This window comes from Centropristis striata, chromosome 21 (genome assembly GCF_030273125.1).
Source record: "Centropristis striata isolate RG_2023a ecotype Rhode Island chromosome 21, C.striata_1.0, whole genome shotgun sequence".
In the NCBI taxonomy this organism is placed as follows: Eukaryota; Metazoa; Chordata; class Actinopteri; order Perciformes; family Serranidae; genus Centropristis; species Centropristis striata.
Window position 1 is genome coordinate 15,770,747 of NC_081537.1, and position 17,251 is coordinate 15,787,997.

The 17,251-nt window shown below is 36.7% G+C and overlaps 2 protein-coding genes across 3 annotated transcripts; both read right to left on the minus strand.

The window, feature by feature from the left end:
• Positions 1-465: 465 nt before the first annotated feature.
• On the minus strand, positions 466-10,205 carry ghdc (GH3 domain containing). Of its 2 annotated transcripts, XM_059325340.1 has the most exons (12): positions 9,993-10,071; positions 9,800-9,812; positions 9,522-9,642; positions 7,535-7,731; positions 6,817-7,011; positions 6,574-6,693; positions 5,170-5,467; positions 4,368-4,557; positions 2,757-2,828; positions 2,532-2,665; positions 1,461-1,549; positions 466-891 (listed from the first exon to the last, which is right to left on the minus strand). In XM_059325340.1, exons 4-12 carry the CDS (start codon positions 7,607-7,609, stop codon positions 670-672), a joined length of 1,395 nt encoding a protein of 464 aa, XP_059181323.1. In that variant the 5' UTR covers positions 7,610-7,731; positions 9,522-9,642; positions 9,800-9,812; positions 9,993-10,071; the 3' UTR covers positions 466-669. The 2 variants fall into 2 exon arrangements, with proteins under 2 accessions (XP_059181323.1, XP_059181322.1); XM_059325339.1 differs by having other exon boundaries at positions 9,522-9,812; positions 9,993-10,205.
• Positions 10,206-10,591: 386 nt separating this feature from the next.
• On the minus strand, positions 10,592-15,990 carry LOC131959959 (FERM domain-containing protein 6-like). Its single transcript, XM_059325171.1, has 13 exons — positions 15,919-15,990; positions 15,578-15,668; positions 15,079-15,158; positions 14,132-14,190; positions 13,426-13,639; positions 13,194-13,349; positions 12,530-12,595; positions 12,374-12,442; positions 12,040-12,214; positions 11,671-11,829; positions 11,311-11,415; positions 11,181-11,203; positions 10,592-11,094 (listed from the first exon to the last, which is right to left on the minus strand). The coding sequence occupies exons 1-13, from the start codon at positions 15,988-15,990 to the stop codon at positions 11,053-11,055; spliced, it is 1,311 nt and encodes a 436-aa protein (XP_059181154.1). The 3' UTR covers positions 10,592-11,052.
• Between the last annotated feature and the right edge of the window lie 1,261 nt (positions 15,991-17,251).

The following is a 17,251-nucleotide window of genomic DNA, read 5'->3' on the forward strand; positions in this document are numbered from 1 at the left end:
AAAAAAAAAAATAAACATAACAGTTTATTAAGTAATTGAAATGAGCCATATCGAAAATGAAAAGGCTGCTTACATAAATCCATCAATAAAAATAATCTTATAATATATTTATAATATAGAACAATCTGAATGGGTCCATTCTGCATAACGAGTACTATTCCTTTTGATACTTTCAGTACATTTTGTTGCTGATACTTTTACTAAAGTAAGTTTTGAATGCAGCACTTTTACTTGTAATGGAGTAATTTCACAGTGTGGTATTAGTACTTTTACTGAAGTAAAGGATCGGGATACTTTCTCCACCACTGGTATTTTTCCTGTTTGTATTGCTTCTATCTTGCTAACTATTTGCACCTGTGCTTTATCAATATTGTAATGCCCAGATGTTATTGTGTTGTCAATAAACAGTATTCATGGAGCAGTTTTCATGGCAGCCAAACATTTAATTAAATAATCCAACAGCAACACATTTACGGTTCACTTTAATAAAAATATAAATATGGCGAGTAAATAAATCAGTCAAATGAACATTTTTAATTGTCAGATATTATGTGTGTTTGTGTTTTTATAGTTCCCAAAGGCACAATTAATCAACTCGTTCAACATTTCATTCAGTCAGCGCTCACCACAGTCCTCAATCTTTGTCTCTATCCACAACAACAGGAGGTTTCAGGAGACGGTTTTCCCCAGGAGAAAGTCAGCGTACTCTTTCCTGCGCAGCACTCGGTGCATTTTAAAAGTGTTGGGTGACGTGTTGGAGAAGGCCATCATGTGTTGTCGCAGCTCCTTGAACGCGCCCTCTGCCACCAGCTGCACCCTCATTGGCCCGATGCTGCCTTTGATACGGAAAGACTTGTAGACAGCCGAGTCCTGCTGGAGACAAATGTCCAACTGGAGGGAAAGACAATGAATTAATTAACTTTACTTCAAACATAAAAAAACACATAATAAAAGAGTAACAGTGTCCGAAAAGGAGTAGGTAGAAGTAAAAGTTCTATTTTCCTACCCCTGTTTCACATCTCTATTAACTTGTTCAACATTTTGTTCCTTGAACATGATTTTTGCAGCTCTATATTTGACCAGATGTATTAATTTTAATGCATGTGACTTAAAAAAAACAGTTAGTTCATGTATTCCCTGTATCCCACATCATGCATTTTGCTCTCTTTTGTAGTATGCTTAATGGTTGCAAGTTGCTTTTGTAAGTGTTCCTCTAAACTCCTCCAGTAATTCAGATATGGCAACACAAGTGCAATCATTTTTGATCCAGTATGTGTCTTGTTTTCCCAAGTTTTGCCAGTTTAGTTCTTACATAATTGATCTGAGGTTTCCAGCAGATTTTGTGGTCTAAAATCACACCCAGAAATGTGCTTTCATATACTCTACATAGAGGGGAATGTGAGAATAAAGAACAATTTCATGATAAAGAGTTAACATGCTGTTTGCTGGTTTTGTCTCACCTTGTACCGTTGTTCCTCTGTGAGGTTTCTCACACCTTTCAGCTCTATAAAGACCTGGTAATGAGGATCTGAGCCGCCAATTGAATCTCCTGCAAAACCACGACAACGTTAGATTCATTATAGTGAAAACTGAGCCGGATTAGCCACTCAGAAGACTTCACAGATGTCAGATTCTACTGTGTTTGAGGGGTATAAGCCATAGACTGTATATAAATGATGGACGTAGTCACCGTGACGTCACCCATTGGTTTGTGGACTGCCCGTTGGAAGCCTCGAGTTCAGCGTTACACTCGTCGCCATCTTGCGTCGCCATCTTGTTTCCGATACGCAGAGCAGACCATAATTGGACTGTCGCGGAGCGCGAGGGATCTGACGACACTGACTACACGCATCTCTACACCGGCAACCCGACTGAGAGAAGCTGCTGCTAATTCATGTTAGCATTAATTGGAGCATTAACTGGGATGTTAGTTTTGGCTAGCAAAAAAACTAAAACAAAATGTATCTTTCTTACCTCAGAAAACTGAGCAGCGACTCCTTGGAGCGTCTGTTAGTCCAACCAAACACTGAACAAGACATTTTTACTGAACAAAACGTTCAAATAAACTGTCATTAAGTGAAAATACAGTGTGAAAGGGTCAAAGTTATGAGACCAAATCGGTAAACGTCTTCTTTTCTATCTATATAACGTTATATATAACTTTATTGACACGTTGCCGTGGATACGCATTCCTCTGCTTCTCTCCTGGTGACGGCTCGCCTTGTCAGTGACCTGTCAATCAAAGCTAGAAACGCCCCAAATCATACGATTCTTTATCTTCTATTTTCTTCTAAATGGGGCCATTATTAGAACTATTGACATCAAATTGTCTTGAAGAAGATTTTTTACTAGCGATTGAGACCATAATGTTGTCCCTGAAAATTTTTTGAAATGAATGGGCAGATTTCTTTTGCAGCCAAACTTAGCACCCTCTACTGGAATTTTCGGTGAATTGCAGGCTTTATGCACTTCCTGGTGGCCTCCATGCTCAGGCACGGAGATTGCCGCCTGGTATAAGCATGACGTCTTACCCATGATGCCGCTCTCAGCGCAGCAGTAGTCAGCCAGTTGGGCTGCCGGCCACTGAGCAACAGCTTTCTTCAGAGCATTGAGGAACAACGCCTCGGACACTTTCTCCCCTCGAACGCTCAACATCTGACCCCGTCTGACAGCAGAAAGGAGGAAATATTCTGCTGTGTTGTGTCGAATGAATATTATTGAATATTTGAACAAATATGCACAAGAACAAAATGTACCTGTACTGAAACTCAACAATGGGACACTGGTTGTGGAATCCAACTACTTTCACAATGTCTCCGATGCGATATCTGTAAAAGCAAAACACAGTTATTAATGCATCTGTCCATCTAGGTTTGCAAAATTATTTCCAACAATTTTTCAAAGTTTTAAACTTTCCATGGGAATTTATGGGAATTAACAGAAACTTTCATTTTTGAATGCTTGGGGTCGGGGGGATGAGTAATATTTAACTCAACATTAATGTTTGGTTGTTCAATTAAAGAATTGATTGCTCAATAAAATAATTAAAACGTAATAATAACTTACAAATAAATCTGTTGAAATGTTGCTATTATACAATAATTGTATTATTTTGCATGGATGTCTGCTTATGAAATAAAATGTTTATATTCATGATTGGACATGATACAGTTTGTTTAAATTACCCCCAATTTCCAATTAATTCCCATACATTCTCCATAATTCCCCAAATTTCGCAGCTTAACTTTCTTTGGAAAGTCTTTCTGGAATATTACTGGAAAATTTCCACCCCTTTGCAACCCTATGTCAAACACAGCTATTGTTAGTAAAATACCTGAGATCAAACCTCAGTATAGACTGCAGTTCTGAGCCTCTTTAGATTTTAACTGCATGTCAGGCTGTTTAACAGAGTCTGATCACGAATCTTTATATTACATAACATTATCAGCCACTCATTCTGTCTTGATGGAGTGCAGTCGAGTGAAACCACATCACAACAATGACACAGAGCAATTACTCAATATCATATCTACCTTTTTGTGGCCTGTAATCCAACAAATGGGCAGTTAATTGAACCCACAAAAATATACATGAAATGAGGACGACTTGATTACGTTATAAATAAACATGGTTATTTTGGTGAATTTTGAGAATCATGCCTTTTTAATATGATTCCTTATTGACTTTAGAAACATTATGCATTCATAATTTAAAAAAAATCTTGTATTGTAAATTTCTTTTAAATATAATTTAAAAGAAAAAAAAAACGTAAAAAGGGCGATAAAATAAAAATAAATGTATATTATTTAACAAAATAAAATACACAATTGAACAAAAATATATTTAAAAATAAATTAATAAATGTGCATAAAAAATTAAACTAACTTACTGAAAACTACTTCACATATATTCAATATAGAAAATAGTAAATAAAAAATAAATTAGACCAAAATAATTCATATAAAATAAATTTTATGTTGTAGTGCACTGCAACACCCTATTAAAAACTCTTAAAAATGTATTCATCATCTAGAAAACTATATTCGACATATATTCCAATGACTAACTCAACAAAAATTGGGTGAACACACAGTGATGTAAAGGAAAGGGGTGCGTCTGATTTATAACTAAAGATTGAACAAGAGCATCATTGTGAAACATCATAATCATTGGATTACAAAACTGTTATGAAAAAAATACCTACCACTAATTGACCAGCCCTACCTGCATTAATTAGCCTAGATTTCATATATTTACTCCCATAACATAAAATTGTCAACATTCAAACGGCAAATCATGCAAGAGTACAATCCTTAGAGATGAATTCATCATTATAAGATCATTTTTGATAGTAAAATAAATCAGACCTGAAGAGTCCTGAAGCGTTTGTGATAACGAGCTCATAGTTTTGTCCCTCCTTCACCTCCTCCATCAGCAGAGTTTGAGGCGTCTCCTCCTCCAGGCTGCTCTCCGGCAGGAACTCGCAGAACATTGAGCGAGGGCAGAGCATGTAGCGTCTGTTCAGCTCCTGCGGCCACAGGTTCACCCCAATTAGACCTGCAGGGGCCAAAACACACAGTTAGAATTATTCATTCATTATTCTTATCCGCAGGGCTGACATACAGTAGTGTTCCAAATAACACAACCCTTTCAACTAATTGCCCAATTGCACAGCCTTAAGAGCGTACATATCACGAATGCTGGGTCTTGTTGGTTTCCTGAGAATCTACTGAACCTACTGGTACTTTGTTTGCCATGTAGCAATAAAAAATATACTAAAAACCTGGATTAATCTGGTTAGTTACATTGGACTGTGATTATTTAACACTACTGTATAGTTACAGACGCTCTCATTCACACCTACAGGCAATTTAGAGTCACCAATTAAACCTAAGTGCATGTTTTTGGACTGTGGGAGGAAGCCGGAGTACCCGGTGAGAACATGCATTTGAAAATATTCATATATCTTTATTTTTATTTCAGTTACATTTAGGATATTTGGTTGCTTTTTCTGTCCATTATCATAAAAAGTAGAGCGTTAAGAGAATGCTAACCACTACACCACTGTGTAGCCATACAGTTAGAACTAATACTAGAACTTATATTTGGCATTTTACTCTGTGCCTTGACCACCTGCACTTTTAGAGTTGTATGGGATCAGGTTCCTACCTTCAGTAGCAGCGTAGAAAGGCGAATAGAAAGGCACTCCCTGGCAGTAGTTCTCCCTCAACATTTCCCCATAGATCTGATTAGAGCCCGAGTCCACTGCCAGCACCAGGTGCAGGTGAGGCCACAGCCGCTTGACAATCCCACGAAAGCCATCCTGGAAGTGGGCCCGGAGCTGAGCGGCCCTCTGCGGGTCTGGCTTCATCAGAGCCTGGAGCCTGGACCTCACTTTGGGCTCCAGAGCCAGAGCGCTGCTCACCTCCCCTCGTTCAATGTCCTCGACGAGCTCCTGCCAGCGATCCTGTGGGACGGAGAGGAGATGGGATAGAAATTACTTTTCTAATCCTTCCCCCATCAAATAAATTACCTGAGCTTGTCTTTCAGTCAGTGGGAGCCTGACATCTGACTCAAGACTTCATCCCACTTAACTAGAAAATGTCCCAGTGTGACTCGAACCAGGCAGGCGTGAAGGACACCAAGGACGTTTCCACTAAATTAAAAACGGTACTGTTGTTGAATTACAATATTGTCTCTGCAAAATATAAGACAAACTTTTTTCGGGATTAAGGCATGGTAGTTTCTAGTTTAAAAAATCATGCATTTAATAATAAAAATGCAAATAAATAAAATATTTGGGGGGGGGGGGGGATCATGCATTGGAAAATATACATATCTTTATTTTTATTTAAGTTACATTTAGGATATTTGCTTGCTTTTTCTGTCCATTATAATAAAAGTAGAGAGTAAAATTATGGAAAAAACTTAAAGGCGTAAAAGTCACACAGAGCGTGTTTTTACAATACACATATTATCTGTTTATTACAGTTTTTTTAATGCTTAAACACCAACATTAATTCTTGAATCACTGGCTCTGAAACCCTTCCAGCCAACAGATTTATCAAGCGTGTCAAACTAAATGCATATTTTTTTGCAAAACTAAATACATTGCTTTACACTCAGTTTGCAATTTAATTTCACGCTTCTCGTAAAACTGTGAGCATTGGTCTACATTGCTCAATTTCTGCCTTGCTCAAGACAACATCACATTATGTGGATAAAGACTTATTACAATACCCACAAAGAAAGCAAGATTTATTTTATTTTAACACAACCATTTCTGCTTTCTTCTACTGTGCTTTTGTTGTTTGAGGAGCATTAGAACATTTAAAAAAAATTCAGTGCTTTGTTGCTTTCTGTGCTTTTTCAAATATTGATTTGTCTGAAATGCATTGAAACAAAAACACAATTTTACATGAGTACGAAGAGTTTTGCAAAGAATTGTTTGCTTTTGTAAGAGATGTTTCGCTGGTTTGGTTAAAATGTTTGTGGTTAGTTTGGAGAGTTTTGAAAAGACAAGCTGTAGTTTCAAAGAAAACTCATGAAATCATGTGACAAGCTATGCTGTACCTGTAAAGCAGTGAAAGCATAGAAGACTGTGGAAGCAAAGTTGGACTCCAGTGTTCCCACACTGGGATCTTTGAGAGCAAACAGGAGATGTAGGTAGAGCGTGTCTTTCTCACTGGGAACCTAAGAGGGAGGACAGATGGACAAATGAAAATAATTAACAAATTCTGCAGGAAATTAACAGAAGAAGTCATACATAACAACACAAAGAGGTGAAACTCATGCTGCTCTTCTCATGAGATGTACCTCGAAGGCGGGTGCCGGGGTGGTGTAGAGGTTGAGCATGTGGCGTGAGGAGGCTGGTGTGGAGGAGTTTGGTCCGATGGGGATGCCGGCCTCCGACTGGCGAAAAGTCGGTGAGTAGAAGAATTTGGTGGTGCGCTGGAGGCTGTCGGTCGCAGGGAACGCTCTTCCCATGGCATCCAAACACACAGTCACTCCCTGGTGGAAACACATGAAGAAATATTGTAGATTTACATACACAATAACACAGGCTACAGTGGGGCCAATACATCATTATTAACCCATTGAGGCCTAAAACGTCTGTAAAAACTGCCTGTAAAACCTCTAGGCGATTTGAAAATAACCCCCTAAAACCTCAAGTTTTTCTGTAAATTCAACAGAACTGTCAACTCTTCCTACTTTTTCAGTCTCTGTAGCAGATAGAAATGAAATTCAAAAAGTATTTTAGAGCTTACAGCTGTTATATCTGAGCCCCCTCCGCTATAGTCGTCTTCCGTCATCATGTCAAAGTTCTGGAAAAGTCCCATGATGCATTGAGACACTCCCACATGTATTCTCAATTTGTGTCTTTTTTAGTCATTTTGTGCCACTTTGTGTCTTTTTTGGTAATCTTGTGTCTTTTTTTAGTCATTTTGTGTCTTTTGTTGGTGATGATTTCAAAGTTCTGGACTACTACAAAACAACGTATCTGCTTTCCCGGCTTTAATGGGTTAAGCTTCACCTGCAGGAAGAACTCAGTGTTGGTGTCCTTGGTGCTGAGCAGCATGGCGCTGGCTCCTGACGTCCCAGAGGTCATGGCCAGGATCAGCGGCTTCTCTGCAATGATCACCTTCTCCTCTCCGGCCGCGATGCGTTTGATGAGCTCCCGGTAGTGCTCGTATGTGGTGATGGGGTGACGCGACCGGAAGTCATCGCTGTCTGGAAATCAACAGTCAAAACTTTGGTAACGCTCTATATTAAGGTCCTTGTAATAACCATTAATTAACAAGTAATAAGGCCCTTGTAAGTCCTTACAAGATGCTTAATAACATTATTGTGTGTTTATAAGCTTATATAAGTGTTAATAATGGCATTACAAACACCCATGACCCACCCATTATGTCTTTGCCATGCCTTAATTAATCTTATTTTGTTTGCTTATTGATATTAAAATATACTTTATTGCTCATCTATTATAAGTTAACTAGAAGTTAACTATGCTTTTTGCAACTACCGGATCTAAAGCGAGAACAATGCCTTATTACTTGTTAATTAATGGTTATTAAGGACCTTATTATAAAGCGTTACCAAAACTTACTTTATAAAATTCTTCACTGAAGAACAGTATGAGATGTGGTTATTACATCAAAACAGTCAGTAAAAAAACCTTTGAGCTTTGGTTATTTATCTCACATACATTTCCCGCTGTTTATTTTTGTTGTCTGAGAAGCAACACAGGAACACAAAGCAAATACCAGTTTTGAAAAATACCATTTATTAATACTGCCTCTTCTGCATATAACTCTAAGAGTTTTCTTTCTTGGATTCATCAGAAACAAGATGGGAGATTAATAGACTTATATGGCGTATGGGGAAATAATTTTTTAAAAAGAAAATAGACAAGGACTGTGTCATTTTCTGCCACTAGGGATTCTCTCAATCAAGAGTTTCAAGATGGTACAGTCTGTCGGACCTGCGGTCAGTTTGTACTTCAGGAGGTTTTTCTTAGGGGCTGAACAATAAACACAGAGGTCTCCTCCTCTCCGAAACAAATGGACCAGGTTGTTAAAACAGTTAAAAAAAACACTGAAAAAATTTTTTTTTTTTTGCTAAAATTTGTGTTTATTTTGCAGGTCAGCAGACAGCTGCTGCTAATATTTGTTTACATTTGTGACTGAAATCCTTCATCAGGTTAAAATATACAATTAAAGACATAAATGTGAATAAATGTGGCTTAAAACTGGATAAAAAGTTAATTTATGACCACTTCTGGCAGATAACCACAATGCTGGGGATATACTGACAGGCGACCAAATGACACTGACCATAACCTTGAATAAAATTACTGAAAAGTTCCTCTAGGTTTAAAAAATGTTGAAAACATTAGAGATGTAAGTTCACAACTAAACAAATGTAGAACATAGGTCTAGTCGTTTTTAGCCATTTTATTGTGGAAAAGTTACATACAGTCATGGAAAAAATTTGTATTGATAAGGATTTTGGTTATTGTCAAGAAAACCATGGACAATGGCTAGATATTAGCTCATGAATTAAACTCTTATGAGCTATTTTAGTTTTTATCATCATATTTGTCCAAACAAATGTACCTTTAGTTGTACCAGGCATTAAAATGAACGAATGAATGAATGACTTTAATAGACTTAAAATGTGTATGGGCAGATCTTTTTCTTTCTTTTACATAAATAACCAGAAATGTAACACCTAAATAAATAACAATAATATAAATAAAATAACTGTGCAATTGTGTTTGGTGCCTTGTCAAAAATTCTGGTTACGGCCTTGCTGTCATGCATGCTGCAGCCTATGAGCACTGATTATATATACACTCAACACAACGTTACCAAACAGGCAGTCAGAGGACAAATCAGCGTAAGGGCTTGACTACACGTGCAGTCTGTTGTCCTGCAGAAGAGTCTGACTGACTTACACCTAGTTACAAAACGCGGCGTCAAAAACTGTCCATCGCCACTATCTAATTATTTTCTTACCTTTAATTGAGCTGAAGTCATACTGTCTTCCATAACATGTGTTTGCGTTTTTCCGCAGGCGCTTCAGCAGCGTCTCCTCCTGGACCCGCTTCACGTTGAGAGTGTCGGCTTCAAGTTTCCTCCTCTGCCGCCTGCCCAGCCAGCCCACCGCCTTCACGGACAGATACTGGCTGAGCAGGCTGCCCATGGTCCGGCTCTCACCCTTCATCTTGGAGCTGATGTCCCTCCAGAGGAGCGCCATCCCGGCCAGAGAGCACACACCGAGGGCGGCGGGCAGAGGAGGAGGCATCGCTGTGGACAAGAGCCGGAGTTACACAAGATATGAGCCTCTTGAGCCAGGTGGGGGCGCTGTAGGCCAACATCACACCGGTGTCCGTTTCCCCAACAGTTAAGACAGCTAAATATAAGCAGTTGCTCCATCATGGTTCAGTTTAACAACACCGTACCATCATTTCACTGTTTTTAACTTACCCTGATTTGGTCCGATAACGGCGACAACAACCGATAAAGACGCAAAACAAAGCGCCACAGCAACACGAAACCAAGAGAAAGCCATCTAGAGCGAACAATGTGACCTATCGTTTCTGTGGTTTTAACTGTTTATACGTAAAACAACGCTTAAAGACATTTTTGCTTGTTTTACAGAGGAGCCAGAAGTTTCTCTTTCCCAGCTGTGTCAGTTGCTTCCGTGTTTGGGTCGCAGTCTGTCGCGTTGATTGGCTGACGGCAGGATGACGTAAGGTCATTGAAATTGTGCTGCACTGTAGAAATACTTAAATAAATAAATAATAATAATATAAAGTCTGATGTTACACTGTAGGAAATGATACTACTAAAAATACTGCTCCTGCACCTTATTTGTATCCATTACATTTTTTATGTGTGTGTGTGTGTGTGTATATATATATATATATATATATATATATATATATATATATATATATATATATATATATATATATATTTAAAATACCTGAATTGTTTTGTTTATGTATAATGTCACTGTTGTATTGTGAAAGCATGTTTAAATAAAGCTTTATTTTTATTTTTTAAAAGAGCTTATGTTACCCTTGGGGTTTACAGTATAGTTATTAAAGAATAGTTTATATATTATTAAACCTCTGGCTTTAAATTATAGGCACGGCAAGTTTTTTATATTATATAGCACATTTCAACAACAAGGCACTTGAAAATGCAACACATTAAACATAAAAATCTTTGAGAGAAAGTGCAAAGAAACACCATGAAAAAACATTGAAATTAATTTTATAAGGTCAATAAAGAGCCAAGAGAACAGAAAATCAAAACAATCTAAGATAACATAAGACAGGTATAAAATACTAGAATAAAAGTTACAGTGCAGTGTAAGAAACTATTTGATTTAATATTAAGCAGCAGCAAAAACTACAGTTAAACTGGTCGATGCTTCCCCATGTTAGGTTTTCACTGTGGGGACAGAGAGCAGACCTGTCCCAGGCAACCTGAGAGGTGAGGGTGGTTCGTAATGTAGCAGAAGATCAGAAATGTATTGTTAGTCCACAGAAACCCCTTCATCAGCTCTCCTCCTCAGAACCTGCACAGAGATCAGACAAAACACTGAAACCTCTGATGTCCTGCAGCGCTGCAAAATCGTTCAAGAGACATCTGCACTTTGCTCACCTGTTTCATTTCCATTGTGACAGCTGGTTAGAAAAAAGCACAAATAATTATGATGAAGTGCACACATGAAATGATAAACACACAATGAAGCTTATTTTGACATGTCTTTGTGCTTCTTTCTTGGACTAACCTTCCCAATCAGAAGGTCCATCGACAGACAGCTCAGCCAGCCACGACACCTCAGCTGAGTTGTCGACAAAATATTCTTCTGGCTCGTTCACACACAGCTCAAACTCTGCCAGAGTCAACATGAACACAGAGATACTCAATGCATCCTTCAGCAAAAAGCAAAAATACAGTAGTGAATAAAACTATTCATGTGTTGATTTAACCTTTTGCTTGTACATTTTCTCTGTCAAAGTTGCAAGTTTAGGAGCTCTGATTGTTCTCTGTACTGTACATTTTTATATTTATCTTCCATATAGTTTTTTTTTTTCAAAGAAAACTTCGGGATGGAACATTTCAGAACTAATGTTTCCCTTTAGCTGACCTGTGACTTTATCTTCCTCCTCTTCTTCTTTGGACCAGGTTGTGGTTGTTTCGACTCTGACACTGCAGTCGGACATGGTGGATGAGAGGCTGTTGGTGTGGAGTCTGTGTGCTAAGCGTGTTGTGTCACAGATATAGGCCTCTTTGTAGAACTGATTGGCTGCAGAGAGACAGAGAAAAGACTTTGGATTGAGATTTTGCATGTTTTTTTTTTTAGATATCCTTTACAAAATGCTTTAGATGAGGAGAAAATAAAATGAGGTTTTACCAATTATAACGTTTGGTTAAAAAGGATATTTATCAAATAAATGTGAAGAATGAGGAGTTTAAAGTGAAATAGAAGTTAGTTAGATTTCTTTGGGTTGCTGACCCTGCATGTCTTCCAGCTGTTGGATGCAGCAGGCTGCCCCCCTGGTGTCCATGTGGAGCCGGTGACTGTCACTGAGGTGCCGCAGGACGTGTTTGGAGTGGAAGGCTGAAGGAGTGTAATACAGCAGCTTAGGGAGGCACAGAGAGCCCACTGCAGTGATTTCAAACCTGCTGCCCTGAAGAGCAAGAGAGAGGTACAGTTCAGTACAATGCAACATGAAGTATATGTAAATATTTGTGTGTGTGTGTGTGTGTGTGTGTGTGTGTGTGTGTGTGTGTGTGTGTGTGTGTGTGTGTGTGTGTGTGCGTGCGTGTGTGTGGTCTTTTGGAACAACCTGGAAAGTGAGACGGTCAATGTCGGTCCAGGAAAAATCATACAATAGACACTGCCTCCCTTCCACCTCCTGAAGAGAAGTTTTCATTCTTATTACATGCAAACTCATGATTAAAAAGAAGTAAATACAAACAAATAAATTCCAGAACAGACCTACCTGATAAATATGGACTCCTTTCATTGTCACACCAAGAAGGATCGAACTTCTCAGCTCTCTTTTCTCCTGAACACAAAATGAACAGATGAAGAACAGTATAAAACAATATAAATAATAAATACAATTAAATAAAAAATAATAAATATCATAACACTCATATAATTAATATGTACTCTTTTATGTGCAAATAATTTCTATGAAATAAAAATTCATAAATATTATGTTTTTTTCATTATCTGGATTTTATGTCTTGTGTGCTAATAAAATGTAATAAAAATAATTATCAAGGGGGTATTTTTATTACCTAAATGTTATGCAGTCTTGTGTGTGCAAATAAAATCTAATAAATAAAAATTCATAAATATTGTTTGTTTTTTTTTCATTATTTTTACTTTATGCAGTCTTGTGTACTTATAAAATCAAATAATAATAATAAAAAATAGGCAACCAAATTAATTAAATTATAATTATTAAAATTACAGATTTCTGAATGTTAGAAAATTGTTGTAAACATTTTGGGTAATGTAGGTACAAAACTCAACAAACTAAAGAACATATATTTACTCTGTTTAGACAAAGGAAAATACACATTACACCTTTAAACACTTTACATACAGTTAGAGTATCCTGGTGGTTTTCTTTGGTTTATTCTGTGCAGTCTGACCTGTCTCATCCTGTAGAAGGTGGCTGGTCCATCCTGCAGGTTGCTGACCTCTTTTATAAACTGCAGGACAGCTTGGCTACGTGTCAGACCTCTCAGCTCATCGTGTAACACCGGGCAGTGCTGGAGGAGGAAGTCTCGTCCACGACGTTTTATCAGCTGAGGACATAACTCATATTACACACATATTTAATTTAAGGTCAAGGTTTTCTGCAAATGGTCTCATTTTTTGTACCCAGGAGGGGAAGTAATCTTCAGGAAGGAAGTAATGTCTGTGTTTTCTCTCCTCTTCATCATCATTCCCCTCTGCTCCCTGCTCCAGATCTCCGACTTCAGCTTGGAGTGCAGAAGCTGCCAGCTGGAAGAACAAAGCTTCCTGCTGGCGGCTCTGTGAATGCAGCACCTTCTGCCTCAGCTCAGTGTAGTAGAGCTGCCGCACTTTGCTGCTCCTTCAACAACCAAGGACGCCAAATATAAAAGAAAAACATACATGGTTTCAAAACAGTGGGGAAAACATGGCTCACAGGTGCATCTCAATAAATTAGAATATGATGGAAAAGTCCATTTCCAGTAGTTCAAGTCAAACAGCCCCAACCAAGTATTGAGTGCATATAGATGGACACACTTTTCAGAGGCCAACATTTCCATATTAAACATACTTTTTAAAATTGGTCTTTTGCAAAATTAAAATTTTTTGAGACACTGAATTTTAGGTCTTCATTAAATGTAAGCCATACTCATTATAATTAGAAGAAATTAAATAAATTAAGACATGAAATGTTTCATTCTATGTGTAATGGATCTATATAATGTTATTTCCACCTTTTGAATTGAATTACTGACATAAATAAACTTTCTGTGATATTCTACTTTATTGAAATGCACCTGTATATGTATATGTGCAGAGGGATGACAGTGATGCTGATGTGAGACTGACTTACATTATCAGCCGCCCGCTCTCTACATAATACTGCACTCTGAGAAATAAGATGAATGGGACCTGAAGAAACATGTAGAATAAATATTTAAACACAGTCAAAGAGAAGTATTGCTCACTTTGGATTCTGCATATTACCCTGTCTCTAGACAGTCTCGTTAATATTTGAAGAAACTAACAGAAATCACATTATGTTTGTAAGATAATAAATATTTCACTGGACAATATTGGGACAAAGTGTTGTCTGTAAGAGAATATTGTGCTGGAAACAAGGCAATATACAACACATAAGTGGTTCCTTACTCTTTTCTTTAACACGTATTTTATGAACTAAAAACATCTTCATCAACACCACCCATCAGATTCTGAATCTGTTCATTTTAATTTATTATTAACTGCATTTTACACTTTTCGCAATATTTTTTATACAGTTTTCCCCCCAATATTTTACTATATATATAGTAACCTTTTTTATTCAAGAGAACTATCAATATTAAGGTTAGTTGAATTTGTACGAAGAGTAAAATTTCAACTATTTCAACTGCATATTCATCACTTTTAGTTAACTTTTCAGTTATTATTTTTAGTTAATTAACTAATTGAAATGTATAATTATTCTAGGTTTACTTTTTAAGCATTTACACATCAATTTTAGCTCACAGTTTAGACTTCTCTGCTTTTTTCAAGTTTCACACTCTCCCAGTTGTAACACGTGTTCATGTTACAGCTGACTCAAATATGGATATATATTTTTTATTCTTTAACCTAATTGTTATTTTTTATTACGTTTTTGATTGGTTAAGCTACACTACAATATTTCTCTGTACACTGTGGTAACTGCAGAAGTTCTGGTTAGGAGTCACTGCTATATATTACCACTGTTTCTAATACCTGTAGCACTTAGTAACTTAATAGCACTTAAGTAAGTTTCTTTAAGGAGTTTAAACTCACCTTTAAGGATCCTCTGTTCCATCTTTTGCCAAAGTACTTGCTCAGCTTTTGCTCCAGATCAAGAAAGAGGTATTCATTATCTGAGGACAAAATGAACACATTTAATTAACACAGAGAAAAAAAAATCACATTCATGATTATTTTTAACTTTAAATGTCTCCAGTCAGGATGCTTTCTTAATTTTCCTCATAACATACAGCATTATTATTTTATTTTTTTAGCTTATTTCATCAGGATGGAGATGTTTGATGTCAGGTTATTTGTGGTGATGACTCCCAGGAACCTAAACTGTTCCACCTCAACTCTACTGGTGTAGGCAGGAGTGCATTTTCACCTCTTTTTTTCCCGTAAAATCAACTATCACCTCCTCAGTTTTGCTGACGTTGAGCAGTATTTTTTCTCTGACCACCACTCTCATCAGCCTCCCTAAATTGCAGCACCCAACAGTAAATTAATTAAAAACATTTTCTCCCGACCTCCCACACAGACTCTAACTGACCTCTGAGGACAGTCAGACCAAACACTTGGAGTTCACTGACATCAAGCTGCTGCAACACACTATTTAAAACCTCATGGCCTCTGGCTCTCACCTAAAAAAACACACATAAGAATAATTACATCAGTAGTGTTGGGTTCATACTTAAATAGGATTTTGGCTTTGTGAACAGAACAGCACAAGGCAATAATAAATTAAAATATCACTATTTCATGACTGGCACATCACAGAGAGCTGTTAATGTCAAATTAAATCCTTGGTCTATATATTTCTCCAGTTTAAAGTGATGCTTTCGAATAAATTATTAATAATGAATAAATATATGACATGAGAAGGACACTCACCCTGACAGTACAGTCCAGGTGCTGCTTGTTTGGTAGAAGGATGCACACTTGTCGTTGCTGTGTCGTCCTCATGGTCACAGAAGCTTCATTTGGTCTCAGGCCTCCATATATCCTCCTCTGATCCTCCCACGGGCCGACACAAGCAGGCCCGCCTTCCTCCAACAGCTCACGTCATTAATTCTCACTTATGTTGGTATAAAACAGAGAAAAGCATTAAATCCTCACATTGCACATTACATTATCACAGATTATTGCATTCTTTTCCAGTATCTGGATTTTATGCAGTCTTGGTGTGTGCAAATAAAAATAAACAAAAAGAATAAATATCAATAGAGTATTTCTAATTTTTTTCATTATCCGAATGTGATGTAGTCGTGAGTGCAAATGAAATGATCAATTTAAAAAATCAAGACCATATATTTCTTAATTAGATTGATGCGGTCTTAATAAAATGAAATAAAAGTAAACAAATAAATCAATAAAGAGGATTTACATTTTTTTCATTATCTGAATTCCATGCAGTCATGTGTGAAATAAAATTTAAAATAAACAATACAATTAAATAAAAATAATAAATATATCAAATATACGTATTTCTTATTTTATTATCTGAGTGTTTAATAATTTCTAATAAATAAAAATTCACAAAGATGATGAATATATTTTTTCATAATCTGGATTTTATGCAGTCTTGTGGGCTAATAAAATAAAATAAAAATTATCAAGTCTTTTTATTACCTGAATGTTGTGCAGTCTTGTGTGTGCAAATAAAATCTAATACAAATAATTATTAATAGAGTATTTAATGTGTATTATCTGTGTGCAAATACAATCTAATAAAATTTCAAAATATATAGGGTTTTCATTATCTGGTTTTTTTGCAGTCTTGTGTGTACAAATAAAATAAAATAATTAATAATATGAGTATTTTGAAACTAAGTTGATACTCAAATATTTACTGCCCCCTTCCCAATAAAAAAAAAAATAGATTAATAGAAAGTCAGACAAGACACCATTGTTAGTCTATCATTAATTTATTTAAAAACAAAATCTAATAATGCCAATTGTGCTTTGCTCAGAGAAAGCAAGAACAAAAAAAGTGACACTTTTGTTTTTAGTAGCTGGTGATTCTTCTTATAGTAACCACAAGTTTTCTGCTCTTGTGTTGTTTTCTTAAGTTACAATCTACAGTGTTCTTTTGGATTCCCACACGAAATAATCTTTAACATGCACAAAAAACAGAAGAAAAAACACAACCAAAGAACACTACAGTGCATTAAAAAGGCACCTGCTCCCCAGATACAGGCTTTTTTTTTTAATCCTACAAAGTTAC